At 39.7% G+C, this 27794-nt stretch overlaps 1 protein-coding gene across 1 annotated transcript; it reads left to right on the top strand.

The window, feature by feature from the left end:
- Window positions 1-375: 375 nt before the first annotated feature.
- Window positions 376-27529, top strand: PRKCI (protein kinase C iota). Its single transcript, XM_030954396.1, has 18 exons — window positions 376-573; window positions 7669-7790; window positions 12164-12253; window positions 13621-13671; window positions 14860-14945; window positions 15964-16104; window positions 16923-16977; window positions 17413-17471; window positions 17958-18134; window positions 18862-18959; window positions 19728-19814; window positions 20394-20529; window positions 21013-21100; window positions 22025-22150; window positions 22253-22332; window positions 23289-23378; window positions 23667-23782; window positions 24489-27529. The coding sequence occupies exons 1-18, from the start codon at window positions 458-460 to the stop codon at window positions 24574-24576; spliced, it is 1806 nt and encodes a 601-aa protein (XP_030810256.1). The 5' UTR covers window positions 376-457; the 3' UTR covers window positions 24577-27529.
- The last annotated feature ends 265 nt before the right edge of the window (window positions 27530-27794 follow it).

The following is a 27794-nucleotide window of genomic DNA, read 5'->3' on the forward strand; positions in this document are numbered from 1 at the left end:
ACCCGCCTGACCGGGAGCGGCCGCTGCGGCGGCTCCGCTAGGGGGCTGCCGGTTACCTGGGTGCCGACGCCGCCACTGCCCCCCCTCCGTTGCGGCGTGGAGCATCCCGCTCCACAGGTGTGGAGTCCCGTCGGAGAGAGCCCATGTAGAGCGCAGGGGGACACGCACGGGACTGACAGCCGCATCGCGGGGCGGCGGAGCTGCCGCCCGGCAGCTCTCGGGGTGCCTGCTCCGCCCCGCCGGGCGAAATCCTGCGCTGCCCTCCCGCGCCGCCTCGCACCGCTCCGCGCTCCCTCTCGCTTCTGCGCGGTCCCCTCCCGCCCCCGCGCGTGGTGCCGCCCGGCGCGGGCGGGGCGCGCTGGAGGCGCGGGGGTCGCGCAGCCGCCGCCCCGGCCCGCTCCGAGCCTGCGGCTCCCCCGCTCCGAGCCTGCGGCTGCCCCGGCCCGCCTGGGGGGCGATGCCGACACAGCGGGACGGCGGCGCCGGGAGCACCATGTCGGCTCCGGGCGGCCTCGGGGGCAGCCTCGGCGGAGACAGCGCCCACCAGGTCCGGGTGAAAGCCTACTACAAGGGGTGAGTGAGGGCCCCTGAGCCCCTGGGGACGGCCGGGCGGAGAGCAGCGTTTGTTCGGGGCACCCGGGAATGCTCCTGGCTCAAGCCCTGGCTATGCCCTGACTTGTAGGGGAGGAGGAAAAGAGCGGAGGAAAAACACTCCACGACCGACCGGCCGTGCTGAAATGGGTGTCAAGTGCAGGACTGGTGTCAGGGTTCGGGGGGAAGTCGGATCCTCCCTTCTCCTGGAGTGGCCGTCCCGGTGAGCAAGGATGTGCCTGAGCAGCCTCTGCCCTGCTCACCCTGCTTCCCTTCGCCCCCAGGTCTTGGCTGCCAGTAATAAGTACATATCCCTTCATTAATACACGCCAGGATGTTTGGGATCCGGCTTTCGTCCTGGTCTTTCTATGTTATGTGATGTTCAGGACTAAAGGAAGAGGATGTTTGTATGAAAATTTGTTTCATGGGTTTTTCGGCTGTTTGCCAGCGATTTCCAGGGGAGTCTGTGAATGGTAACTCAGATGCATCTACTATCAATTATGCTTTTGCTGTTAAAAAAAAACACCAACAAAATACTAGCTGTCTGCAGAAATCGAAATCTGAATTTTGTGGGCCTAATTCAGTGGCTCTCCAGCAATAACACACAGAGCCAAAGAAACGTTTCTGGCTTGGATTCATAGCCAGCTATTAAATAGTAACAGTTACAGGATTTAATAAGTTTCAGTGCAAGGGTTGCCAGTAGTTCATTAGGCCATTAAGTTTGAGGGGAGGTGATCTAAGCAGAAAACAATGTAGGTTGCATTTTTGGATTAAGTGTGAACACGATGCTCTTGATAGCTTCCTTCCAGTTATGTGTTAAGCGCAAGAAGTGTAATAATTTTCAGTATTTACTCTCTGCTATCTCTGGCTGTGTAACTTTAAGGAGAGGTACAGAAACTATGCTGAGCATTTGGTATTTGCTACTGTGTTTAGTTTCTGGCTTGTGTCTGCTTTGGGGCTTTTCTTGACAGAAGTCTGTAGAAGTTGCTGTGGAGACTGGCACAGTCTGTGGCTTTAAAGGACATGTGAGACACTGTCAAAGTATGTGAAATTCTGAGCTCTTTGTTTCACAGTCCCTTTAATCCACTTTTTCTTAAGGAAGCAAAGATGCCTCTGGCTATCAGCTGGTAGAGGTGTTCATTTGGTCAGACAGTGAACTAAAACGGGAAACTCCTCTGGATGAAAACCATTTATTTTTCTTCTGCTGGGTCAGTTTTAATCTTGATCATTTCCACATGCAATCACATGTATTCTTGCTTTAGCACAGGGAGGAAGCAGCCCAGGGTTGTGGGAGTGAAGAAAAAAATCTGCAGCATTGGGCAGGAATGCTGGCTCATGACACTGGTAATAATTTCACAGGCACTGGAATGTTTCTTTCGAGTCTGTTCATTGACTTTTATCTGTTAATGCAGTTATCAGTTTAATAATGGCATAGAGTCATAGAGGGTGTTGGTTAACCATTGTGAATACCAACAAACTAACAAGCTGACTGCCTTAGTCACGATTTATTTTGAGATGTAGGCAAATTATTCTCTCCACTTTCTTACAACAGAAAGTCTCAAGCCCCTTCTCAGACTTGCACTATCAAGTGGATATCAAAGCCAAGCATTTTACCTACACTTGCCCTGAAATGACTCTGAGACTGAGAACTGAATGCTGATACCAAAGGCAGCTTTTTCCCCGTTCTTCAAATAAACTGTCTCAGAGCAGGATCGAGGAATTAATGGGAAACAGTGTTAATCAGGAAGCGTTAATCTCTCCTAATTTCCTTTTAATGGAAGCATTTAAGTGGGTTGTAGAAGTTATTGGGAAAGTCTGGCTGTAAAGGTCTTTTCATCTTCCAAAAAGAATTTCTGGTTAAAAAGAAAAAGAAACAAAAAAAACCACCAAGCCTACCCAACCCAGCCACTTAGAAGCACAGATTTGTTCTTGAAACGTTTGGGAATCTGATAGTCGGGATACTTGCCTGGGGCAAAGAGCCGAGCCTGAATCCCCAAAACTCGGCTGGGTCTGGCCAGGAGCCCAATTGCTTTTCTCAGCCAAGACAAAGACTTCACACAGGACCCTTTGAAGAGTCTTTGTTTCATTGAACTTGCAGTGGTAATTCTTTATCTTAAATTCATGAAATATGTTAAAATAGGACGGGAAATTTTCCTAAAAATGAACACAGATCATGAGAATAAGGGGATGGGGAATTCCCAGAGACTTGGGAATTAGGGCACTAAGTTGAGCATTTCCAGGTATTTCCCTCTCTCAGTTAAACTGTGCTTATCTTCCTCATAGGATTGGTTGTTTAAAATTCTTTAAATAGTGTTACATATTTTAGAGAGTTACTATGATCTGTGTAGTGCTTGTAACAGAGATTCCTGAGGTTTTTTTTTTGGGATTCACTTTGTTACTCCAAAGGTGGATTTTTGTTGATACAATAATAAAATATAGCAGCTCCGAGTGTGTGGCACTAATCAGCATCTGTAATTACAACCATTTCAGCACTCTGATGATATTCAAAGTTTGCCTTTTGTCTTACCTCGTTTGCTGGAGATGCTTTTTGTCAGGTCAGTACAAGAAGTTGTTAAATCATTCATGCGTATGTTGTAGGAGTAGGGAACAGGTAGGAATAATTCACTGCTCGTGCTCAAGGAATCCTGTAGAATTCATGCTGATTTAAAAAACCAAACAGCTATAATAACCATTTTTTTTGTCATGATTAGAACTCCTAGCATGTATTCTTTCAGTGCCTGACATAGATTTTATGCTGGTTCTAGCTGTGTAGGCTGTAATGTAGGTTAGATTTTTAATAAAAAGGGGTAGATACCAATGCTTTGCTCACCTTCAGTTTGATTTGGGTCAAATGAAGAACATACCTGACAGACCTCTCATGATACATGGTAAACCCGCTTCTTTTCTTAATTTTAATTACTCAATTACTTTTATTACATGAGTGGAAAAAGTGTGAGGAGAAAATACATTTTAATTGTAAAATCAAAATGTACCTCCATGAAGATTTCCAGGGTATTAATTTCTTAAGGATTCTTGAATCTTGCATAATTTCTTTCTATTTTTCTTTATCTTGGGCACTTTTTTTGGTCAGTTCTTCAGTACAGCATCTTCTGTTGTCTGTTGACAATCAAGTTCTTTGTAGGAGAGCATTCAGTTTGTTATAGGTGAGAAAACTTTGGATTAAGCCTGTGACTACATTTTCCCCTCTTGCTGTTTCAATATTATTTATTTAGCTTTCTGACAATATATTTTTTCCCAGAAAAACAGACTTGCACAGGGGAAAGCAATACTTGAAATGGTTGTGAATGGCAGTGGCTGCACCTCACAGTACAGAAATGACCCTGACACAGCAGAATTCCCCAGGAGTCCTGTGGGGAGCTCTAATTAGACATTTTCAAAAGCCTTAATGACTGGGCCAGGTGTGTGATGCATGTGTGGATATGTAGGTAACATGTGTAATGTGTTTGTACATTTCCCCATACATAAATAATGTGGGATATATGAGGCTGCAGGTGAAAAGTCAAAAGCAGTAGTGTCTGTTCTTACAGGGTTGTTCTCTCACAGGAGTTCAAGTTTCAAGAGTGAAAAATGAGGTTCATACATTGAATTGTGTTTAATTGTTGCCACTGGTTTTGGGGGTTTTGTTGGTTCTGGTTTTGGATGGTTCTTTTTTTTTCTTTTGTTAAAGGACATTACAATTCTTGGATGATTTGTAAAAGAAAGTGAGGAAAGCTGTTTGATCTCAGGAAAGGTGGACAATATGGTCTTCTATATGTAATTAAAATATGTTCTCTACTGTGTTTGGATTTATCATTTGCTTTTTCTCAGTCTTCCTAAGATTTATGTTTTACTGATTCTGATATTTGCAGGATATTGACTCAGACAGGCCTTCTAGTAGTATGAATAAATGATCTTTATTAATATTTATGAAAAATAGAAGTGATAGCATATTCAGTGAAAGTAATTCAGGACAAGTTCTGGCTTGTATATTTGCATGTCTCCGACTCACAGGTCCCTGATTAAGACCAACTACAATAGTGCTAAAACAAATTGTAAAAAGCCTGGTGCTTCCCTAGTAAGAGTTAATTGGCCCCTCCAGGTGTGGTGGTGCAAAAGGTGTGCTTGAATCAGATTTTCTTCTGGTTTCCTATGTGTACCAATAGGGGACAAACAAAGATACTTATTTCGCCTTGGGATAGCTTTGTGACAAACATGCTTATTCCAGGCAGTGTATAACCTTATCTTCATCACAAGGAAAGATGTTGTCAAGAACATTTTCCCCACATCTCAGTAAAAGAAAACATTTTGTATCTTTAATGCAGGTCAGCAGGCTATGGTCCATCTTCACTTTCCTTTGTCCCTTCATTTGGGCAACTAACTTTAATTTAAAATGCAAATTTTTTTCTCAATACAGTTTAGCTTCTTCTTGGCTTGAGTGAATGCAGCTTTTCCTAAGGAAGGCATCAGCAGTGCTGTGTTGGGGGCAAGAAGTGTGGAGACACAAAGGTGTGACAGCAGAACCATTGTGAAAATGAGACCTGTGCCAGCAGAAGTGTCAGGGTCATCAGGGGAGTTCAAATGGCAAAATAAAGCAGCAGGGAGACCTGTAACCTTTCAGTTCCTGTGTTATGTAGATATTGCTTGTGGAACCTTGTTTATACTTGACATCATCTTTCTCTTTTAATATTGCTGTTGGCTAGAGTTCTCTGAAAGACTGATTACTGTCTGCTATAGCAGAAGAGATATTCCAAATTATTTGGTAACTCTTTGGTACATATCCTGCTAGAGGTATTAGAGTAGTAATTTAGAGAACATGCTTGAATTCTGAAATAATTAAACTCTTCTTTTTTTCTGAAGGAAAACTAGTGTGCTACTTAAAGGTGCCAACAAGGAGTAAGAGATTTTTTTTTTCTTTTGGTACTAGCTTTTACTTTAGAGATATGAAGAGATTCCAAGGCTATTCAGTACATCTTAATATTGTGATTTTTCCTTTTTGTTGCAGTACAAATAAGTCTATTTGAAGTGAGCTTAAATAATCACATTTGAAAATGTGCTGAACAGATTTTCCTAATATATATATAATTTAATCTTCACTTTTTGCTGAAGCATGAGTGATTAATCTCAAAAAGTGTGGTCTGTAACTTTCTTTTCTGGCAGTAGTTGTCATTTAACAAACTCTACTGGCTAGTTCAATGCCAGAAGCCCTGCAATGTAAATATAAATAAATATAAATACTTTGGCTTCTCAGCACTCTTCAGAACTATTTTTTTTTTGTTTAAGAACATATTCTACAGTGAATATATCTGTGCTAAAATATGAATCAAGGAAGGGATGGTAAACTTAGTGGAGCTGCTAACTAAGCAGTGCCTGAGTTCCTTCCCAGAAAAACAGGAAATACAGGTTAAGGCTTTGCCTGCTAATCCAGGCTTGCTGTGAGGTGGCTGATGTGTGTCTGTGACACTGACACACTGTCAGATCCTGTCAGATCCATCTTGTTGGCATTGGGCTCCCAGCTGGTGTTTTGGTGAAAGATGCAAAGGGAAATGCAAAGGGGTCTGAGAAAAGACTTTGCCGGGTTGGATGGATGTGACTGGGGCTTTCAAATAAAGCCCCATTTGCTGTAAGTGACTGTGCTGTGTCTAAATACCAGGATCCAGTTGTTGTTTGTTTTGCATTTTGTCTCACGTGGAAAGAACAGGAGCGATTCCTGTCCCAAATCACGTAGCAGCTTTTTGACTGCTTTATTCAGATTATTGAAGAGATGTTGTGTTTATCCTGGGCACACATCTGCTGTATTTCCTGGAGTCTGTCCCCTAACTAAACCTAACCCAACTGATGATGCTCATAAATCCAGAAGCTGGCTCTCTGTTCTTCCACAGTGCTTAGAAATTGCCAGTTGATTTTATTCCTGATGCTGCTCTCAGAGGAGCCTCAGGCAAGCAGTTTGGTTTTTGTGTGCTCTCTGCCCCTCCTGAACACTGCTCTGGTTCCATAACCACAGCATTTTATGTTAAGTCACCTTCTTGATCTCAATCTGCCCATGCACACATGATTTAAAGATATTTAACTTGCTGCATACATACACTTCAGTCTGGTAGGAACCTTGATGGGATTTCTGACCAGGTAAAAACTCTGTTGGTTCAATTATTTATTTTTAGCTCTCCCAAGCAGTCCTGGGCACTGGCACCCACCAGAGCAAATCCAGCTGGGGGAGGTTTTTATGGGAAGATTGAACTGGTAGCTCAAACATGGAGCTTTTATGCTATATTTGAGGAGTGTGTTGTAAGCAGCTTTCCTCCTTCCTCTACCTGTGTCCCAACTCCTTTGGTTAAGGGTCTGAGCCTGTCACCTGTACCCTTTAAGGCCCAGCCAATACAGTGGGCCAGCATTTTTTGCTAACATACTAAAACCAGGTTAACTCACTTTTAGTTATCACAGAAATACCCATTCTGCAAACAGTAAAGCAGTAAATTTCAATTCTAAGTATATAGCTCTCTGTCAGCCTTCCCGTTCATTGTGTGAAGCACCACTCTTTTTTTAAAGGCACTTTGAATATTTGCACATGCCCCCAAATCTGCTAGGAAATCTGTTTAGTATTTGTCATTAATTTTTCATAACATCTGCACAATCAAAATTTAGTTGGAGTAGATGTATGTGTTTTTACATTTTGATACTAATAACTAAATAGCTGTTGAAGAGGAAGTAAAACCAGAAATGTGTTTTGAACATTATTCAAACGTTTGCAGCATTTAATTCTTGAGTTTCCACTGGTGTAAGAGATCTAATTTCTCTGTGTGGTTAATGTTTGCTGCAACTCACTTCATAGTTACTTATGGGCATGAAATCTGGGTTTTTCTGAAGCAGATACCTGGAGGATTAAATGTCAAGTAATAAAAATCACTTAGAGCCTGACTTTGCTATAAGAAGGGAACTTAGGTACTTTATTTTACTTTAACATTTTGGAGGAGCTGCATCAGGGATGGGGTTAATATTAGTGGTGTATGGAAGGTGTTGGAGATGATGATCAGTGTTATGTTTTGTGGAATAGTTTCTGAAGTTTATTTTTCTCTTTCCCAGGGACATCATGATAACCTATTTTGAGCCTTCCATCTCCTTCGAGGGCCTGTGCAGTGAAGTTCGAGACATGTGCTCCTTTGACAACGAGCAGCTTTTCACCATGAAGTGGATTGATGAGGAAGGTAAATCAGTGCTCATCAATACATAGCTCAGCTTCCCAGCTTTTCTGTCCCTTTTATCTTTTCCTTTCCCTCTGCCTTCATAAGATAAGCTTATAAAACATTGAATTGACTCTAAAAATAAGTTATCCAATGCCTTCTAAAGTAGAGCTTAATGAAGAGGTATTTGTTTCACACTACTTAGTGTGTAGCTTGCTCTCTGTCTGTATAAACCAAACAAGACCTCAGTGACTATGAAAATGTTAATTCAGTGTTAGGATTTCTTATGAAGGCAACAGAAAGTACTCCTTTATGATGCTGAAGATTCCCTTTATATCTTCTACTTTTTAAAGAGTTAAACAGACATTTAGTTATACGAATTGCAGTATTTATCTAAAATATTGATATAATTTAAGGTATAGTTGAGTTGTATGTGTAACCAAAAACATTATATCTCAAGTGTTATTATCAGCTGTTACTTTAGCAACCTAAAGTCTATTAGCATATAGCTAATAATAAAACTTCTTCCAAATACTAATGATGTGTGGTAACTTTTCATCAAAGTGTAGTGACAGCCTTGACTGAGAACTCATCTTTAGTGCTTACATAATGCGTCTTAAAGTTTACCTTGGATGAAAAAAGTCCAGAGTCTGTTCTCCCTGTTAACAGATGTCATCCATTGAGCTGTCTGTGTACAGTAGTAATTTTTTTTGAAGGTTATTTGTAGGTTCTGTTTTCTCAGTGGAATTAGTTCATCCCACACATAGGTTTTGAGCTACAGCTACAAGGAAGAGCCCTCTGAATTACGAGATTGCTGTGGAGTTATTTTAACTGATGCAGTACATAAAAGGCTGCAGTGTGCAGTGATTTGTTGGCTGTGGTTGGTGTTTGCATGCAGCCATCAGCATAAATGGTGCTTATGGAACTGTTTCCTCCCGTTTCAAATTGGGCCACTGCCAGTTTATTCAGCCTAAAGCTAAACGTGGAGCAAAGTTGATTTTTGGAAGTGCCATATAGGCAGGTGTGTTGAAGATTATGTGGTCTTGGGAGTCTGAGCAGGTGGGGTTTTTTCTTCTCCTCGTCATTCCAAAGTTATTTATGCCAGGCAGATGCAGTACAGTAAAATAACAGTGTTTATGACTGAACTGTGCAGCAGAGCTACTGGGAGTTGAACATTTACTTTATAATATACTGCCTGTGTTGTTTTATCATCAGGAAGATAATGGACTCCTCACTGCAGTGGAGGAGACTGCAGTGTCAGTCATAGCAGGAAATAAATATATATTTTTAATGAACATTTTGTACTGATTCAGTAATTTACTTGAAGCCACAGTTTGTTCTCAATTTCGGCTCTTTAATTAAAGATAAGTTTACTTAAAAAAGGAAGGTTGTGGTTTGCCTGAATTATTTTGATGTGTAGGATTTGATTTTCACAAGCAATCCGTGTTTACTTTAATCATTGACTTACAGTTTAATGTCAGTGGAGAAAAAGTTAATCTGCCAATGAGGAATGTGTTTAAAGCAAATCCTCCTGTCTTTATTGTGAATAATTCCTGCATGTACAATACCTGGCTTCTTGCCAAGCTCCCTGCCTCTTCTCTCAGCACCACTCTGTAGTGTTTTCAGTTGATATTCTTTCTAGAAACCTGTTTTGCTTTACTGGAAAATGCCTGTATCACATCCTCTCCCCTAACCTGAGGTTCGCTGTTAGCACGAGGAAATGTGTGTGCTGTAGGCTGGTACTTGTTACAGTTACTCATGGTTTTTATAGTCTGAGAGAAGATAAGGGCTCTGGGGCATCGCTGCTTCCTGACTAAACTGGATTTACCTGGACACTAAGGTTTTAATTTGTCATATAGCAAATGCCTTTGCAAGATGAGGGCTTCACGTGTAGCTACTCTGATTTCATAGAGGTAATGGCACTCAAAGATATAATTTAATTGAGTGGAGTCATTTCCAAAATCTTCAGATACAACTGGAAAATAGGATGATCTTGATTTGATTTTAGACGAATTTCTATTTTTTCCATATATGGTCAGTTCAGCTTCACTCTGCCTTCTGAAACATCCTGTGGGTTGGACACTGGCCTTGTCTGTGTCTTCAGTCTGTTGTTTCTCACTATATAACTCAAAAGTAAATATTTTCCTTTGTATCCCAGCTGTCTTTAGCTGCAAAATTTGTACTACTCAAGCCTGTTGAGAGAGATGTGTGTAAACCTTCTGTTCTGAGTTTGCTTGTTCTTGAGACCCTCTTTTGCTTCTGCCAAAAGGAAACACAGAACTGTTTGCACAGGTGTCGGAAACAAATGAAGAAAAACTGGTTTGTTGATTCTCATAGTGAGTCTGAGTAAATACAATTGTTCCTTCTCCTCCCACCCTGCTCTGCTCAGTGTAAGTTTGTGCTCTGGGTGGGCACTGTGGTGTCCAGGTGTCCAGCTGTAGGGGGAAGTGGTTTGGTGGAAAATGACTGGTGGCTTCAAAACTCATCTGGAAGATTTTGATGTGCAGGAAACAATAAAGAAAGAACTCTGAAAATGGACCGTTTACATTTATATTTTTTGCAATAGCATAGAATACATAGAACCACAGAATGGTTTGGGTTGGAAGGATGTTACAGATCATCTCATTCCACTCCCTTCCACAATCCCAGGTAGCCCAGAGCCCCATTCTGTCTGGCCTTGGACACTTCAGAGATGGGATGGCCAGAGCTTCTGTGGGCACCCTGTGCCAGGGCCTCCCCACCCTTACAGGGAAGAATTTTTTCCCAATATCTGATCTAAACCCACTCTCTGTCAGTGTGAAGCCATTCCTGCTGTCCTGTCACTCCATCCTTTATAGACAGTCTCTCTCTTCACATTCCTTGTTGGCTCCTTCAGGTCCTGGAAGGCCACAATTAGGTCACCCCAAAGCTGCTTCAGGCTGAGCAGTCCCAGCTGTCCCAGCCTTTCCTCATATCTGAGTCCTCCATCCCTGTAATCAACTCGGTGACCTCCTCTGGGCTGGCTCCAGCAGGTCCATGTCCTTCCTGTTCTGGGGGAAGATACATTGGAACAAATGCATTGTGATACATTAGAAACAAAACAAATTCTCTGGAAAAGCTTCTGTGGGGTGAGTTGAAATACCTCCTGCTGCTGGGTGTGTGGTTGCACTGAAAAGCTTTAGCCGTGGCTGTATTAATTTAGATGCCTTGCAGTGTAAAACACAAAGAGAATAGTTAATGGTCTGTTGCTTGTGAACTTTCTGACTGCGGTATTGACTGAGGACTCAAAGCAGTAAAACTTCCTGACTGGATCCACTTTAGCTGGGATGGAAATGATTCTGCCTTCCTCCAGTTTGGTTACCCATAACCAGCTTGCCACTTAAAGACATGGAAAGTAGTATTTCTGTTAAAAATTAGGAATATGGAAAGGCAGACTTGCTGTTGGTATTTGGGCTAAAAATGAACTGCTCATGCTGGAGGACAAGCAGAGATAAATCCCTTGTTCTTGCACAGAACATCTTGTGTAGATGAAGAGGGGGGAAGAAAGGTTGAGCTAATAACTAGAAGTATTTTCTTTCTTTGGGGCAGTGATGATTGAGACTCAACATTGTTTTTAAAATGTTTCAGTTACAGTATTATTTTGGAGAAGGCTTATTCTTTTAGGGGGCTAATTTTTTAATAATATTACTAATGCGTCCAGCACCAAAGAAAACAGAAAAGTTTGAGAAACTTTATCATCAAGGATTTGGTATGTAATTTAGTCTGCACCGTCACAAATGGTCAACAAAACTGCAGTTGTTTTATTAAAAAAAATAAGAAACAAAACCAGCCAACTCCCACCTTTCTTTTGCCTTGGTGTTCTTTCTTTAAGGAATTTTATTTCAAATAATTGTGTGTGTGAAAGTAGTAGTTACAAATCAGAAAAACGGGGTGTTGCACTTAGATTATGTTATTTGTCAAAAGTTTCCATTGAGGTTTGAGGAGAGACTCGAGCTCTAACTGCTTTTGCAGCTCCTGGTGCAAGTCTTGGCAGTGCTGAAGCAGCTGTGAAAATAGGATTGACTCAGTTTTAATTAAAAATCCATGAAATAAAAGGTAATCTTAGAAGGCTTTTAGGTGCTGGAATACAACCTGCCCCTCCCATACTGAAATAATGTGTAATCATGCTTGTAGCAATGATGTGTTGTTGTTATGATCTGTTTGCCTCTTGGGAATATCCCATATTTTTATTTTCCCTGAAAGAACTCAATATGACTCTATTTTCAGATGTACTCTTTGAACAGTGTTAAGAATAAATACTACCACATTTGAGAATATTGGAGTTTTTCTACAATAATTATCCTGGAACCAACTGTGAGTGAACTACTGAATGGTATGGAACTGACTGGGTTGAGTTTTGTGCTATTTGCTTTCCACAGGAGATCCCTGTACTGTTTCCTCTCAGCTGGAGTTAGAAGAGGCCTTTAGGTTGTATGAACTAAACAAGGATTCAGAGCTTCTGATCCATGGTAGGTGAAATTTACTGAAATTTACTGCTGCTCATGTTTGTACCTGTGAATGAGTGGAATTCTTACCTTCCATTCCTGTGCCTTTCACACCCTTCTCCCCTCAGGCCTGTGGCCATCCTGTCAAGGGATGCTGATGACCATTCACTGGTTTTAGCTCTTCTTTTTTTTAATTAAGGGAGAAAAAAATATTTTGCTGTTAGTTTATTCAGGAAATCCAGCCTCTGTTTCTTCATTCAGCCTTCCGATACTTACTGGCAGTGAATGGTAGAAGTGATAAAGTACAATTTACTTATTTATTTATTAGAGTTATACATCATCCTGAAGTTGATTATGAATAAGTGCTTTAGAGCAGCATCTCTGTTAGGGAAAAAAAGTTAATGAGCTCAATTTGTGATGGCAGATTAATGAAAAGTTCAACTTTTCCAAAATTAAGTACTTCAGTTTTAAACTTAATAATATCATGCCCCTGTTTAATATGTAGTTGCTCAATTTTTGTTGTTCCGGGTTATATGCCTATTTTGGCAGCTTCTCCAGAATATTTTTTCTAGCTATTTGTAACTTTTTATCTGTAGAAGGTCGATCTTGGTTTATCAGAAATGAGAGCAGAAAAGTCATCATTATGAAGTGTTGGTGTGTTACACTACAGAGTATCAACAGGCTCCTTTTCTTAAAAAGATAGCAAATATCTAGTTTATCGTCAGCCCATTTGAAAGCAAAAGACAGTTTTCCAGCTTCCCACAGAGAGTTTTAAAAAGAGGAAGAATATAATCCATTTGTAGATAGATTTCACTGCTTCTGTGTGGATCAAATTTTTCTTCTGCCCTTTCTCCATTAATTTTTGTGTTTGATAAGCTTCTGATTAAACTGGCACCAGGGCTATCTGTCCACATTTATACTTCTCTCTGATGATTACTGAAGCCAAATAAATTGTAGAAGATGGGTAGTGCTAGTGAAGCTAAAATAAATTGTGGGGAAAAAAAATACATATTAAGCAATAATAAACTGTAACTGTTAGGACACTGTCATAGAATACATTGATAGTATTTGGAAATCTTGACTAACTGTGAAGATTGGCCACATGAGAAACCAAAATTACATCTTCTAGTTACTGTCTTTAAGAAATATCTTCATTTATTCTGCTTTTTGAGTGTATTTCTCATGTATGTCCCTGCTGTGACCAGCAAAAGTGTTTTGTGGTGGTTTGCAGCTCACCTGTTCTTAAAGAAGGTTTTGTTGAAGTGCAGTCAGTTTTATTCTCTTGATGCTTGAATGCCTTTCAGGAGTGTTGTATTTAACCCAAAGATTTCTTTTCTGTCTGAAATGAAAGCTAATCAGAAGTTAATCAGAAATTAATGTCTTTCTTGCAGTGTTTCCTTGTGTCCCAGAGCGGCCTGGCATGCCTTGTCCAGGAGAAGATAGTAAGTAGACATTTCAGCTAAGAAATACAGAATATCAGTTCAGATTTCCTGTTTTAGCAGATTTTGATGTACTTTGGTTTGCATCCTGCACTTATGAATATTAATAATGCAAATCTGTAAAAACTAAATATTTAAAAGGAATAGGAAATCTTGCTAAACTTAATGTTTCTCACTTCTGAATCATTGTTAATAAGCATTTCACATTCCTGTTAACTATCCATGTCACTCTGCTTTCCTTGCTTTTGCCTCTTCATTCATGACAGTTTTTTATCCTATTCCTGTCTTTTGGGGATTTGCCAGATTGCTGGCTGACAACTGTAATCAATGATAATGACTTGTCATGTCACTATTTACAAATCTGTGGTTCATTCTTTTGAAATTGATGTTCAGGTGCTATCAGGAGGATTTTCCAAACACCTCTAGTGTGTTAACTGTTCTAGACACTAAAGAGGTTATTTCCCCAGTCTTAAAGTTTTATAAAAAAAGGGTGTGTCTGTTATGCACACAAGCATCTGTCAGCTTGGTGTCCAAATCTCTGACCAATCCAATCTAAATGTGCATGCTTAAAAGTTAACTTGGGCAGAATGGGTAATGCTGGTTATCTGAAAAATGAGGCTGCAGACTAAATCAGAAAGATATTTACAGCTCAGTGTAGTTTTTCATATCTCAGTTTTCAGTTTTGGTTTCTGACATGCCTCAAGTAATGAAAAATAAAGTAATAGTTAAAAAAAAAAAGAAAAAGAATTCTTAGTGGCAGCTGTGGATTTAAAACACTGGAGGATTTGTCAAGCAATCTTATAAATCAGGACATGCTCCCAATTCACCTCCCTTCCTCCTTTCCCTTCCCCACAGCTTCTCCCCAAGTTGAGCTGAGATATGTGTATTCTTTGCACACAAGTGCTTGTATTGTTTGGACAATTTACCTTCTTTTGACTCACTGTTCCTTTTAACTTCAGAAAAATCACAATTAACTTTGAGTTGATTAGGATATTTTACTTCAAATGTTCTCCAAATCTTAGGAAAAAAAAAAAAAAAAAGAAAAAGATACTTGGAGCATTCCTCTGTTTCTGTAAGGAGCAGGAGTGAAACTTTACTCTGCGAGTTACTGTGCACAGAAACCTCCAGGAGAAGATGCTGTAGCTCTGTGTTTGTATTTGTCTGGATATAATCCTGTGTTTTTCCTCTTAGAGTCCATTTATCGCCGAGGCGCCCGCCGGTGGCGAAAGCTCTATTGTGCAAATGGTCACACTTTCCAAGCCAAACGATTTAACAGGGTGAGACTCTTGTTGGGTACTTAAAGCCATGATACAGGGATGTCTTATTTTCATAATGGTGATGCCACTGCCTTGAAAAGTTATCAGGTAGTTTTATTCTCATTTTTGTTGTTTGTCTATACACTTCTGGTAATCCTGTATCTTTAGGAAACTTAAGCAGTATTAAATCATCAGGCACTTGAAATAGAAAAAATTGAAACAAATTACTTGCAGTTCACTTTACATATACTCTGAAAACATAATGTCAAAGCTCCTGTGTTCCCTTAAAATCTTCCCAGAGGGCAAACTGGAATGTATTAGATGGCTAAAAGTAGATATTCAGTTTTTCAGCTTCTGGGAGTAAAATAGTCTGAACTTGCTACAGACTTTTCTTTCATGACTTTTAAAGGAGAAAGCTGAGGTATTTCTCCAGGCAGCCTGTTTCTGGTGCCATGTAATCAACTGAAAATAACAAACCATTCCAAATGTTTTCAGGAAGCAAGGGTCAAATATAATTAGCTAAGGACCAAGAAGGCTCTGCTGTGTTTAAAAGCATCAACAGCTAAAACCAAACCCAAAATATTTGAGTAAGTCAGGTCCCTTGACAGCTTCAGTAATCTTTCCTTCTTCTCTAAGCTTAGTGTATTGTGTGCTTAATGCTTGAGATCGTCTCCACTAAACTTCATCTTGAGCATCCTCATGTCTAACTTCAGCTTTTTTGTTGTTGTTTTTTGACCTCATCTGGGTTAAAGGCTGTCAAGACACCACAGTTAAATCAGTTAAATCTACTCTTGCCTCCATAGGCACCCTGTTCCCATGGATCTTTGGAGTTGTTTTGTGAATGTCCTTCAGCGAGTGGTGACCTTCCCATTTGCATTCTGGTTGTTTAAGGTGTTGAAGCTTCTGCTCTCCTGCCTTCCTCTGTAAGGATTCACCTACAGAGAAAAGACGAGATGAGCTTGGTTAATGCATGTGTGGCTGGACAGTTTTATTCTTCAGTTTTGCTCTTTTAATGAGTTTTGTTGGTTTCTGGTTGCAGAGAGCTCACTGTGCCATCTGCACTGACCGGATATGGGGCCTGGGGCGCCAGGGCTACAAGTGCATCAACTGCAAACTCCTCGTTCACAAGAAGTGTCACAAACTTGTCAACATTGAATGTGGCCGACACACACTACAGCCAGTAAGTAAAACTGACCTGATAAATTGTCTCAAAAAGGCAGCAACCAACCAATAATCAAACAAATAACCCCATCCCCTCATTTTATACTGTTGGTTTTTAAACTGCAGCCTGCAAATAATCACAGTAGTTGAAATATAATTTTTATGGTTATGATGACTTTTGAAAGAAAATTTGGGGTTCACCGAGCAAAATTGCAACTTCTAGCAAGACAGGAGCCTAATCTGCAAGTCTGACATTATTTCCCTTGTCACATATAAGGGACATTTATCCCATCCTTCACAAGGATGTTGCATAGCATGTATATATGTACACACTCTTTTGCATCTTCAAAATGGATAGGTGGACTAAAATCTCTAAATATATGATAGATTATTGGACTATTTCCCATTTACAGCAAAAGAATATGAAGAGCAGAAATTTTGACTTTTCTCCCAAGAAATTCAATCATCTTCAATTCTTAAGTTCTCCTGGTTTAATAAAGCAGACAGCTTTAAGTCTATATCTTGGGAATTCTTTTGACTAATATATATACTGCTGAAGGACTTGAGTTTTTCTGTCTCACTTCTCATATGCTGTATTTGTTTCTCTTTTGTCACTTCTGCAGCTTCTGGAAACATATCATGACTTCTAGAAAAGAGGGAAAATGAAGAATGCAGTTGTTTATTTCATTGTGTATGTTTTAGTAACTATGTTGACTAATCAAGTTAAAAAGTAGCTAGATTATATTCCTCAGGGCTCATTAATTTCATTTATTGATTCTATAATAATGTGTCTGACACTTGGACAGTCTATTACAAAAATCCTGTTTATGTTTGCAGGAACCAATAATGCCTATGGATCCATCATCAGTGCATTCAGATAATGTAGAAACAGGTAAGATCAACAATGTTTTTCTTTAAATTACTGTAAGTTGCTGAAAAGTAAACTTAGAAGTAAATTATTTTTAAAACCCTTCTTTACTTTTTAATAGAATAAGAAAAGACAACTTCTTAATGCTAAGAGGGATATAAATATAAAAATTCCAGTTTTCCACATCTTACCAGTTTCAAAAACTTGACTAAACAAAGAAGAATTTATGCTGTCAGTTACATTTAGTGAGTACTTAAAATGCCATGATCAGGCAAAAAAACTCAAAACCAAACATGATTATTCTTGTGGCAATCAGAGTGATGGTCCTAATGCCAACCCATCCATTTTGAATACTTGCAATAGAAGCATTTAAACTGTTTCTCTGACTGTGGGAATTTTAAGGCAGAAGAAAATCTTGCTGTGTTTCATCAGTCTAATACATTTTTCTTGCACCTCCAGTGATCCCATACAATCCCTCGAGTCATGAGAGCCTGGACCATGTTGGTGAAGAAAAAGAGGTAAGAAATCTTATCCAAGCTAACTCTGTACATAGAATCACAGAATATCTGAAGTTGGAAGGAACCCATGAGGATCTTCAGAGATCTTAAAGCCTGTGTGTCTCAATTTCAAGAAATTAGTAGTTTAATTTGCCACAAACTCAGAGAATTAGCACAGAGGGCACATTTGGGTTGTTTCTGAGATATGTGCATGTGTGGCTTGTGTGCTGCTTTATTTTGAAATAAAATAAGGTTGAGTTGAGATGTGCTTTGATTGAGAAAGTGTTCTAAATTTTCCCAGTTTGGTTTGTTTCTTATCTGCCAAGACTCCTTTGCCTCCTTTGTTTCCCAGCACATTCCTTTCCAGGACAGTACAGTCTTAAGATAACAAGTGTTAATTGAATTACTTGTTTATTTTAATTTTGAAATGTTGTTTGAAATGCTGACTTTTGCAGTTGCTGACACTGGCAAGGCTGCTTCCTCATTTCAATGCATCTTTATCCACAGGCAATGAGCATTAGGGAAAGTGGCAAAGCTTCCTCCAGTCTGGGCCTGCAGGATTTTGATTTGCTGCGGGTCATTGGAAGGGGCAGCTATGCCAAAGTGCTGCTGGTGCGGCTGAAGAAAACCGAGCGCATTTATGCCATGAAGGTGGTGAAGAAAGAGCTCGTCAACGATGATGAGGTGGGCAAGGTGTTCTCAGTCAATTGGGCAACTCTTCCAGACAGCTCCAGTGACCCCCAGGAGGTGGGAGCCAGGTCTGGGCTGCAGCACTCAGTGAGAATTCTACATGTGGCCTCTTGTACTGCTCTGTAGGAGGTTCACAAGGCAGGTAGCCAGGTGGAGTCTGATTTTCATATGTTCAAGTCTGGGTTTTTGTCACAAAGAAGTCTCACCATGTCATTTTAGTTGCTTGTTAAATCAGACCCCCATCTCAGCAATTTTTGCACAGTGATTAGTGAAAACGTGTCAGAAACTGCACTATTAAACTGCTAAAAAGTTCTTGTTACTGAGAATTTCCCTCGAGTTTCTTTAGACTACTCTGAAAACATTGGAGTGACTGTGGCTTGCTGTCCAAGAGCTTCTGCATTTATTTCTCAGTCTACCATTGATTCCTTCTGCATTTCTTGGTACTACTTTACATTTTCCTGCACCAGTTTATCTTTTATAGACCAGTGTGTTTTCATTCCCAAGGTGCTTACACAGTGAGGCCAAGAGTAGAGGACATCCAGGAAATAAAAAGTATGCTATCAGCTATTGCTTCACGTTTCAGAACTGTAGAATATTTAATTTCTTGCAAGTAAAACAAGGACAGCAGAGCCCTTGAATGTCTTTGTGCTAATTGTCATTAGTACTTGACGTAAGAAGTGCAACAATCCTTTTCTGAATGTCACTTTTCTTCAAAAAATAGGATATTGATTGGGTTCAGACAGAGAAACACGTCTTTGAACAGGCCTCAAATCATCCCTTTCTGGTCGGACTGCACTCTTGCTTCCAGACAGAAAGCAGGTAAAGGTCATAAATTAATAATAAATTAGTCTTATTAAAAACATTTAATCCTATTGGGCACCTCAAAGGCCTAAATTTACAGCATGAAGTGTTAGGTAGCAAAGTCAATGTCTTGTAAATCTTTGTAGTATTTTGAGATCCAAGTGCCATGTGCATCTCAGGTTTCAGATGGGGAAAATGTAAAGTACTGGTAGATGTGGTGGGAAGGATTCTGGACAGGAAGAGAAGTGCAGCTAGTAGGAAAAAAGAGATTGAGAATATGTGATGGAAGAGAATGTAGAATGGAAGGGAAAAAAGGCCTTGAGGAGATGAAAATCAAAAGTACGAAAACCAAGGAATAATTGTCTCAAACTTGCCTGGATTCTTTGAAGACCAATCTGTGAGCAAGACTCAAAAAATAGACTGTTAGTTTTCAAAAGGAAAACCAAGTAATAGAGATGAAAATTATTATTTTTCTATTCTGTACAGTAATAGAAACTGATGTGGCTCCATACAGTCACATGTGTAGTAATGACAGGCAGTACCTGTAATGGATGAGGAATATGGGAACATTACATTCCTTTAGCAATGAAGGAATTATCTAGAGAAACTTTGTATACTTGATTTCTGAATTTGGGAATTTATTCAAAGGAGGGGAAAATGGTAAAACCAGCTGTGGTGCCAGAGATGGGAGGAGTGGAATGGACATTGTTCTATAGCAGACCTGTAACATCTCCCACCTCTTTCAGCTGTGCACACAATCATTGGTAACAATCCTGTGTGTTCCAGGTTATTCTTTGTTATAGAGTATGTCAATGGAGGAGATCTGATGTTCCATATGCAGAGGCAGAGGAAGCTGCCAGAGGAACATGCCAGGTGTGTCTCATTCTAGATTTCTTGCATCAAAACAGTGGTTTTCTGACACAGTGCAGCAGTGCAGAGATTATAAGGGATGAGCCAGCAAATCCTCTCCAGATGTTAAGGATTTAAGAAATGTGAAACTGCATCCTCCTTTTGCTGCTGCAAGCCACCGTGTTTTTGTTTCAAGAAGGAAATGTAATAGGAAGCATTTAGATGCTGTTTGCATTGGCATTATTCTGTATTACTTCAGTCTGCTATTTTTTTCTAGAAGAACAGTTTTGTGGGGTTTTTTTTTTTCATATCTAACGATATCAATGTGTTTCTTGTACAACAACCACTACCAGCTGTCCAGGCAAATGCTGAGTTCTTGGTGCATATGCTTAATCTCAGATGGTGAGATAAAAGGGATGATTGCAGGAGACATTAATATTAACTAAAGACAACTTTTGAAGTGCATAGAAACATTTGTATGATTATAAACAATTTGCCACTTCTCTGTGTGGCAAATTGAGATTATGTATAGAAAATATACCAAGACTGTGTTATTGTGTTTTTGGGTCCTGATTACTTAATCAGTATTTCTTTCTACACTAGGTTTTATTCTGCTGAAATCAGTCTAGCACTGAACTATTTACATGAGCGAGGGATAATCTACAGGGATTTAAAACTGGATAATGTGCTCCTAGATTCTGAAGGGCATATTAAACTCACAGATTATGGCATGTGCAAGGTAAGATCTAGTTTCTTGCTAACCAGAAAAATCAACAATTAAGAAATTGTTATAAATTAAAAGATGTGGAGACTTTAAAAAGTGAAATGTCAAGCTCTCTCTTTGTACACAGTGCACACAGGCTGTATATTCATTTCACTTCCATGTGTGGAGAAAAGGCAAATGCCAGAGTGCACAGGCTACACTTACATAAAGCTCCTGGATCAACTCGTCTGGGAGGGGTTGGCTGAAATAGTCAGGATAAGGTGATTTCAAAAGAGGTTCAAATTATCAGTCACTTGCTCCTGTTTGGATTGTGTGGCACTGCCCATTTCCCCTGGGAAAATTTTTGTCACTACAAAGACACTGGAGCACAGCTTTGACTTTGCCATGGAATTGCCATAATGCTGGTTATTCAAGACTTAATTAATTCAAAATTAAGCTCTTAGCAGAGGAGTGGGGGATCTTCAGTTAACTGTATTTTCTCCCCATCTTTTCCTAAAGGAGGGTCTGAGGCCTGGTGACACAACCAGCACATTCTGTGGGACTCCAAACTATATTGCACCTGAAATTCTCCGGGGAGAGGATTACGGTAAATGGAATTTCTTGTTGCTACTTTCTGACTTTCACCTTATCTCTTCTTATTGGAGTTGTTTAGGCAGTAGAAAGTAGAAATCTCCATTAGACACATGATCAGTCTTGATTCCACATCCTGTCTGAAAAAGTAAATAAAACCTTCAAAGGAAGAGCAGAAAACATCACACAAAGCAAACAAGATACTCTGCATTACACATTTTAAATTCTTTTGTACAGTCTTGAAGAATATCTTGAGTCTTCCAAATTTATTATTGTTTATAACCATTTTAGATACTACAAATTATATACTTGCAGTCTGGAAGTGTGTTTGGTTTTGGAGATTTACATTTGGCGGCAATGATAGATTAGATACAAATTCATTGCAACTAGATAGTAGATGTCCCTTTACTTTTTTTTTTTTTAAATCTACCATCGTATTTCAATCAAATATTTCTTTCATGCTGGCTTCAGATACTCCTGCTTATCACAAGCTTTCTAGGCCAGCCAGAGTGTATCAGCCCCAGCCTGGCTACCGGGATTTCCTTTAGCAGTGAATAGTAGGGGAGATATGCTTTGCCCCATGAATGACTGACTTGCTGCTATTAAGACTCACACAGTTCCTCCTTTGCCTTATCTCTCAGCATGGATAATGCACTGTTAGTTAGTAATGACTAGGCTTAAATATTATCTAAACCTTGGTTAAGGGCTTAACACCAACCTTTAACCTCTTTGCATATCCTCTGCAGAGCATCTCCTCCTGTTGTCTACGACGTAATGATCGGCGTAATGTCTGCTGCAGTCCTTATCTCCTTTATTCAGCTAATTGGAAAGACTGGCAATACTTACATTTTTAACTTATTCTTCTCTGGTTTTAGCTCCAGAGGTGTTGGTATTTTTGTTGTGCAATATCTCCAGTGGTGTTTTCTCTCTTGAATTCCAGGCTTCAGCGTGGACTGGTGGGCTCTTGGTGTGCTGATGTTTGAGATGATGGCGGGCCGGTCGCCGTTCGACATCGTCGGGAGTTCTGACAACCCTGATCAGAACACAGAGGATTATCTCTTCCAAGGTAAGTACCATCAGTGTTCCTACACTTCAGTGCTTTGCTTCTGCTTAGCCTTTAAACTAACTTCAAAGATGCAAAGGCTGATGGAATCTTGTTTTCTTGCAGTAATTTTGGAAAAACAGATCCGAATTCCGCGATCCCTCTCTGTGAAAGCAGCAGGTGTTCTAAAGAGTTTCCTTAACAAGGTAAGAGCTGATGTACTTTATCTGCCATAGACAGAAACAGGGTAGAAAAAGTGAGAGCCTAAAGCAGAATTTCAATGGGGCTGGGGGCCTTCTTCTAGATCCTTCTCTTAAAATCTGAAGCTCCTGGTTCTCAGACTGGAATTATGAGTAAATGCCAAAGTGAAAGGCATAGAAATGCTCCAAGTGATTTTTTTAACCTGGAGAATTGAACAAATTTACCAGATTTAGTTTGGTTCTGAGAGAAGCAGCTTAGCAAATCATTTAGACAGTTTCTGATGACTTCCTGGAAGGAGATGCAGAGGCAGGACGTGCTCACTTCTCGCTGGGGGCTCTCTAGCCTGAGAGCCAGAAGGTGCACGTGTGGTAGTGGATGATGAGTCCAAGCACTTGCTGGCTTTTAGGGAGTGCTGTGTGGGTGGGAAGAAAGAGATACAGGAGAAACCAGATTTGGATAAATTATTCTAAGGAAGTCACACCATTCACTGCACACTGTTACAGCTCCCTGGTAGTGTGTGCATATTTGTACCTGGAGATGGAATTGTCTTGTTAAAATAAGCTTCTTTCCACAGTATTTACCAGGAGCTGCAGTTACTACCCCAGTGTGATCTCCTGGCATAATCTGTTCAGGGAGGAGCAAGGGAAGGTGGGGGGAAAGAATGAAATTCATTAGTAATCTAACCAAGTCTGCTCTAAAACCTATGGAATGTTTAACAGGTCTGAATGAAAATGAAGAAAATCAACATAGTCATTTATAAAAAATTCATTTAAGGGCTTCCATATATTCCTCCCTATTTCAAAGGGTAAATTTGAGCAGTTTCCAAAATAAATAATGCTAATTTAGTTCTTCAGCATTCCTTGTAACTCTGGTGTTTCATTTCTCATAGGATTTTTAACATTGGCATTTTGTTCATGTGTAGGCTGTGGCATTCATTTAGAAATACTTTCTCCTTGCACAGGATCCAAAGGAACGCTTGGGCTGCCATCCTCAGACAGGGTTTGCAGATATCCAGGGCCATCCCTTCTTCCGCAACGTTGACTGGGATCTGGTATGTGAATGCCCCTGCCTTGGCTGAGGATCTTTGCATACAGTGACAAAGTTGTTTTGAGCCTAAGAGAGGACCTTAAGCTCAAAAACATTAAGCTCTTAATTTACATTGTACCAAAATTACAATACACAATCTTTTTTCCCTTTTACACACAGTAAATGCAGTAGATTATTAGAATGATTGTAGAAAGTACAAAAAATGAACTTAATAGTAATTTCCAGTCTTGTTTAAAAATAATTCAATAGGTTGTAATTCATTCTCAGTGTGACTAAGTGCATTTATTCTTAGATGGAGCAAAAGCAAGTGGTGCCTCCATTTAAACCAAATATATCTGGAGAATTTGGTCTGGATAACTTTGATTCCCAATTCACCAATGAACCTGTGCAGCTCACTCCAGATGATGAGTAAGTAATGTGGAATTTAAGAAGTTCAGAGAAGAGAAGGAACTTTTTTTAAAACTTGTTTGGGTGTTTTATATTGATAGTAATCAGGTGAGATTATCCTGGCTGAAAAGCCTTGATAAAGTGCTTGATTTTGGTAGTGGATTTGTGGTTCCTTACTCTTGAGAGGCCCTGATTTGGGAAGGGGAGGGAAGGACCTTTCTAGTTTGATTGAGCCGCTCCTGTTCACATTTTAGGAATTTTACAGGGTTTTATATAACATTCACATAGTATGTAAACATAAACAGTGTATATTAAATGTTACCTATATAATACAACTTCCTTCCTCATCCCTTTCTAAATGCAGACTGTACAAATTATATTTAGAAAAGTTGCTGATGCAGGTGCAGTATCTGTCACATCCTAATGTTTTCAGGTCCTTACAAAACTGACTGTTTAGGGCAAGTTTTGAAACTGCAAACCTTGCAGACTGCTTTGTGAGTTAGTGAGTGAAGCCCAGTCACTGCTTTTGAGGGGTTTTGTATTTTGGTACCATTATTGGGGTTAAAAGAGCCCAGTGGTAACTGTAAAGGTAGAGAGGGACAAAAGAGGGAAAGGACATTTTCTCAATTTAAAGGAAATTTTCTCAGTTTAAATTTTAAGTCAAACTATCAGTTAATGTTATTTTTTTAATTTCGCTCAACTAATGATTGTTTTTTAATCCTAATAGTGATATTGTGAAGAAGATTGACCAGTCTGAATTTGAAGGCTTTGAATACATAAATCCTCTTTTGATGTCAGCTGAGGAATGTGTCTGAATTCTCCATTTCTGAACTGTGCCAATTGTTACTCCATTTGTTTCTGCATGGATAAACATCTCTCCATTTGGATGCACTTGCATAAAATGAGTAACTCAATATCCTGCCCTTGCCACCACCTAGTGTGAATTTTCTTTTTGTATTGATTATTGTCCAGGACAGTTGTTATACTGAACCTTCAGCTGCCAGATTTAAAATGTTAGAACTTTCTAACAATTTTGCCAAATTTGAATTTTAATACAGGAGTTGGTCTCTGGGGCTCCTGACTGAACAAAGGGTCTGACTGTATAGTTTGCCAGTACAGTGTTCTGAGCAAGGAAAGGTTTTCAGTGCTTAATGAAAACAAATTGTATCAGGTGATGTAGTAAATTATCCTTCAAGGATTTCAGATTTTTCAGCAAGATGAGTAAGAACTTACCACTTCAGTAGTTCCAAATCTCTTCTCTCTGAACATCTGATTTTCCTGTTCTAGATGTAGAAATTAGAGCTTTATTTGTGCCCTTCAGACTGAAATGACAGCAAGGAGAGCAGATATTTACACTGAATAGGTCAAGACTGGCTGCTTTTGTGGGGAATATTGATCCTACCCTGAAGGAGACTATTAACTCCATATCAGAATTGGTAGACTTTGCTCCAGCACTCACACTAGGAATTGTACACTGATACAGAGAGTGCCTTCCTAGCCTGGCCCTTCCAGCAAGGGTTGGACACGGCATCAAGTGTCAGTTTAATGAAAGAATTCAGTTAACTCTTCGAGAAGTTAAAATCTGTACAGAGTAATTCAGCAGTAATGGGCAGCTAATACTGAACCTCATCCTATTTATTGCTTTTATACTTGCTGTCTTAACTGCATCAGAAGTGCACACGGTACAGCCACAGCCTGGAAAAGGGCATTGGTTCCTTTTGTATCTTACTGCCACACTGCTGAGAATGAGTTCCACTTTGCCAGTGGAAAAAGCATATCTAGAATAAAATAGGTGCTGTCCATAATGACTCCCTTAACTTCTGCCCTTAGAGATGGTGATCTGTTCTCACAATCAAACCTGAAATGTTTGGCAGGCTCAAGGAAAGCAATTGAAAGAATGGGTGGAACTAAGACTTAAGAGGTGTGTTTCTTACATTTCATGTTAGTAAGCAGTGTAATATACAGCACAGATAATTCTTATTTTTAATGCTAAAGCAATAGTTATGAATGTGTTGGGCTGAAGAAATGCCAAATGTACCATTTTTTTATTATTATTTTGGGGAAAAGGGATTAAGAGACACTGAGGGAAGGAATCTGTGTTCTGTAAGAGAAGATAAGCGTCACTGAAAGCAGATCTGAGAATCTGTAAGCACAAGTTGGCAAACATTATCTGAAGCTTTTAGTAGACTTTTGCTTGGCCAGTGTCTTTCTGTGAAAATCCTTGTATGGCAACACTAATTTCATAGCACAAGTTTTCTGATGTATGTCTGTTCACTTCCATGTCAGCTGCAAGCAGAGAGATTGCACAAATCCACACTGGTGTCATGGTATGAGATTTAGTTCATGTTTTTCTTTGCAATGTGAATAGGAAACTCTTTAGTATTGGACTGAGTTTCCAAAACTGAGAAGTGATTTGAGGGGCTTCAGTTTCAGGGAACCGTTGAACCTCCTCGCTGCTAAAAATCAGGTTTCCTTAAATTCAAGTTGCATCTTTTCAAATGTAAAATATCAGAGTGAACCTTCCTTTAAAGGGGTCAAGTGAACTGCTCTACATGCAGTTTGAAAATGGTGATTGTTTAGCCTCTGACTCCTGTACCCGCATGATCAGTTTAGACATCAGGGCATAACTGATATTAAACCTGGGAATCATTTAAGGCAAACATGAAAAGCCTTGTCTCTACAGTGGCATAATTTCCTACAAGGTATTAAGGGAAATGGCTTCATGTGAAGAAGGACATTTCTGCCATTCACCACAGAAAGTAAAGCAAAAGTTAACTTTTTTTTAAATGCCACAGAAAAAAAACCTTTTCTATTTACATATCTAACCATTAAGAACATTGCAAAGTGACAACTATCTTAAATTACAGTAAATCCATTTTTACACTTTAATTTTCTCCAAAGTGCCATGATATTAACTGTTATTTTTCATTGTTAAGCATACAGCAACTATCATAAATATTCAGAAGGGACAATGGGTGTAAACATTCCAGTGCAGTAGGTTTGGTTTTTTGGAGAACGTGTCTGCATCAGAAGCATGATGTATTTATGTGGAGTAACCTCTTTTTTGTACACGAGTTGGATTCCTATGGGTGCTCTGCTAGTTAATATTGTCACTACTATTTTCCTGTTTCATGTGGAATATGGTCTTGAACGTTGTTGTGTAATCATTCCCTTTATTTGTGCACACTTTTTACTTTAAATAAAACATTTATATTAGACCTCTATGTGTTAAAATCTCAGAGAAATAATGTGAAATGCTGGTCTTTTCTTGGGATCATCATCTGACCCTTTTAAACTATCCATATCCCATGGGAGCCTTGTTCTAATCTTTTCATTTCTTGTAGAAAATTGCACTGGGAAGAGCCACAGCAACCTAAGAAATGCCTTTCTCACCCTGCATTTACCAAACATGTCTGAGAATTCAGGTTCTGCTCCAGCATCATTCCCTAGCCTCATGCTTATCTTGTCCTTTGGAAAAATACCATCTTTGTAGGTTCTGTCTTTCCTTCCAACACCAGTGATGAGACAAAAGCAGCGAGGCATCAGTCCTTTGCACAGAGACAGAAGTCTTAAAGGAAAATACAAAATGCTACTTCAGCCTGCTCATCCAAGGGCTCTTTCAGCTGGAACTCGTACAACGTCATCTCAGCTGCCAGAGCTGGGATTTGGAGTTCAGAGCAACGCTCTCGTCTGCTGCACTTACTTCTGCATGATTTATTTCTTTGTTTCGTCAACTCGTCCCCTGCATTCTCAGATTTCTGACACAGAGGGTGACGGCACTTAGCTCATACCCTGCCACAGATGCAGTGGTTTAATTTCTGTATTTCAGTATCTTTTAAAAGAGATTTTGTCTTGCCTGTTAGCGCGGCTGTGCGTCGGCAGTCCTGGCGAGTGCTGCAGATGGCTGCATATCTTACATGCTTAACCTCCCCCCACGCACGCTCCCTGTTTCTGTTCAGTTGGGTGCCCAGCTGCTCCTGCCTCAGTCTGAGCAATTGTTTATGCTGAGGCACTCTATGGAGGAAGCTAATAG

This window comes from Camarhynchus parvulus, chromosome 9, assembly GCF_901933205.1.
Source record: "Camarhynchus parvulus chromosome 9, STF_HiC, whole genome shotgun sequence".
NCBI classification, from domain to species: Eukaryota; Metazoa; Chordata; class Aves; order Passeriformes; family Thraupidae; genus Camarhynchus; species Camarhynchus parvulus.

What these genes read in the sequence shown, in the direction of transcription:
- PRKCI (XM_030954396.1), top strand. Translation starts at nt 458, where the DNA reads ATGCCGACACAGCGGGACGGCGGCGCCGGGAGCACCATGTCGGCTCCG. An exon ending in GAAGTGGATTGATGAGGAAG is followed by an intron (nt 7,791 to 12,163) that starts GTAAATCAGTGC and finishes TGCTTTCCACAG; the next exon opens with GAGATCCCTGTACTGTTTCC. An exon ending in ATGTTGGTGAAGAAAAAGAG is followed by an intron (nt 17,472 to 17,957) that starts GTAAGAAATCTT and finishes CTTTATCCACAG; the next exon opens with GCAATGAGCATTAGGGAAAG.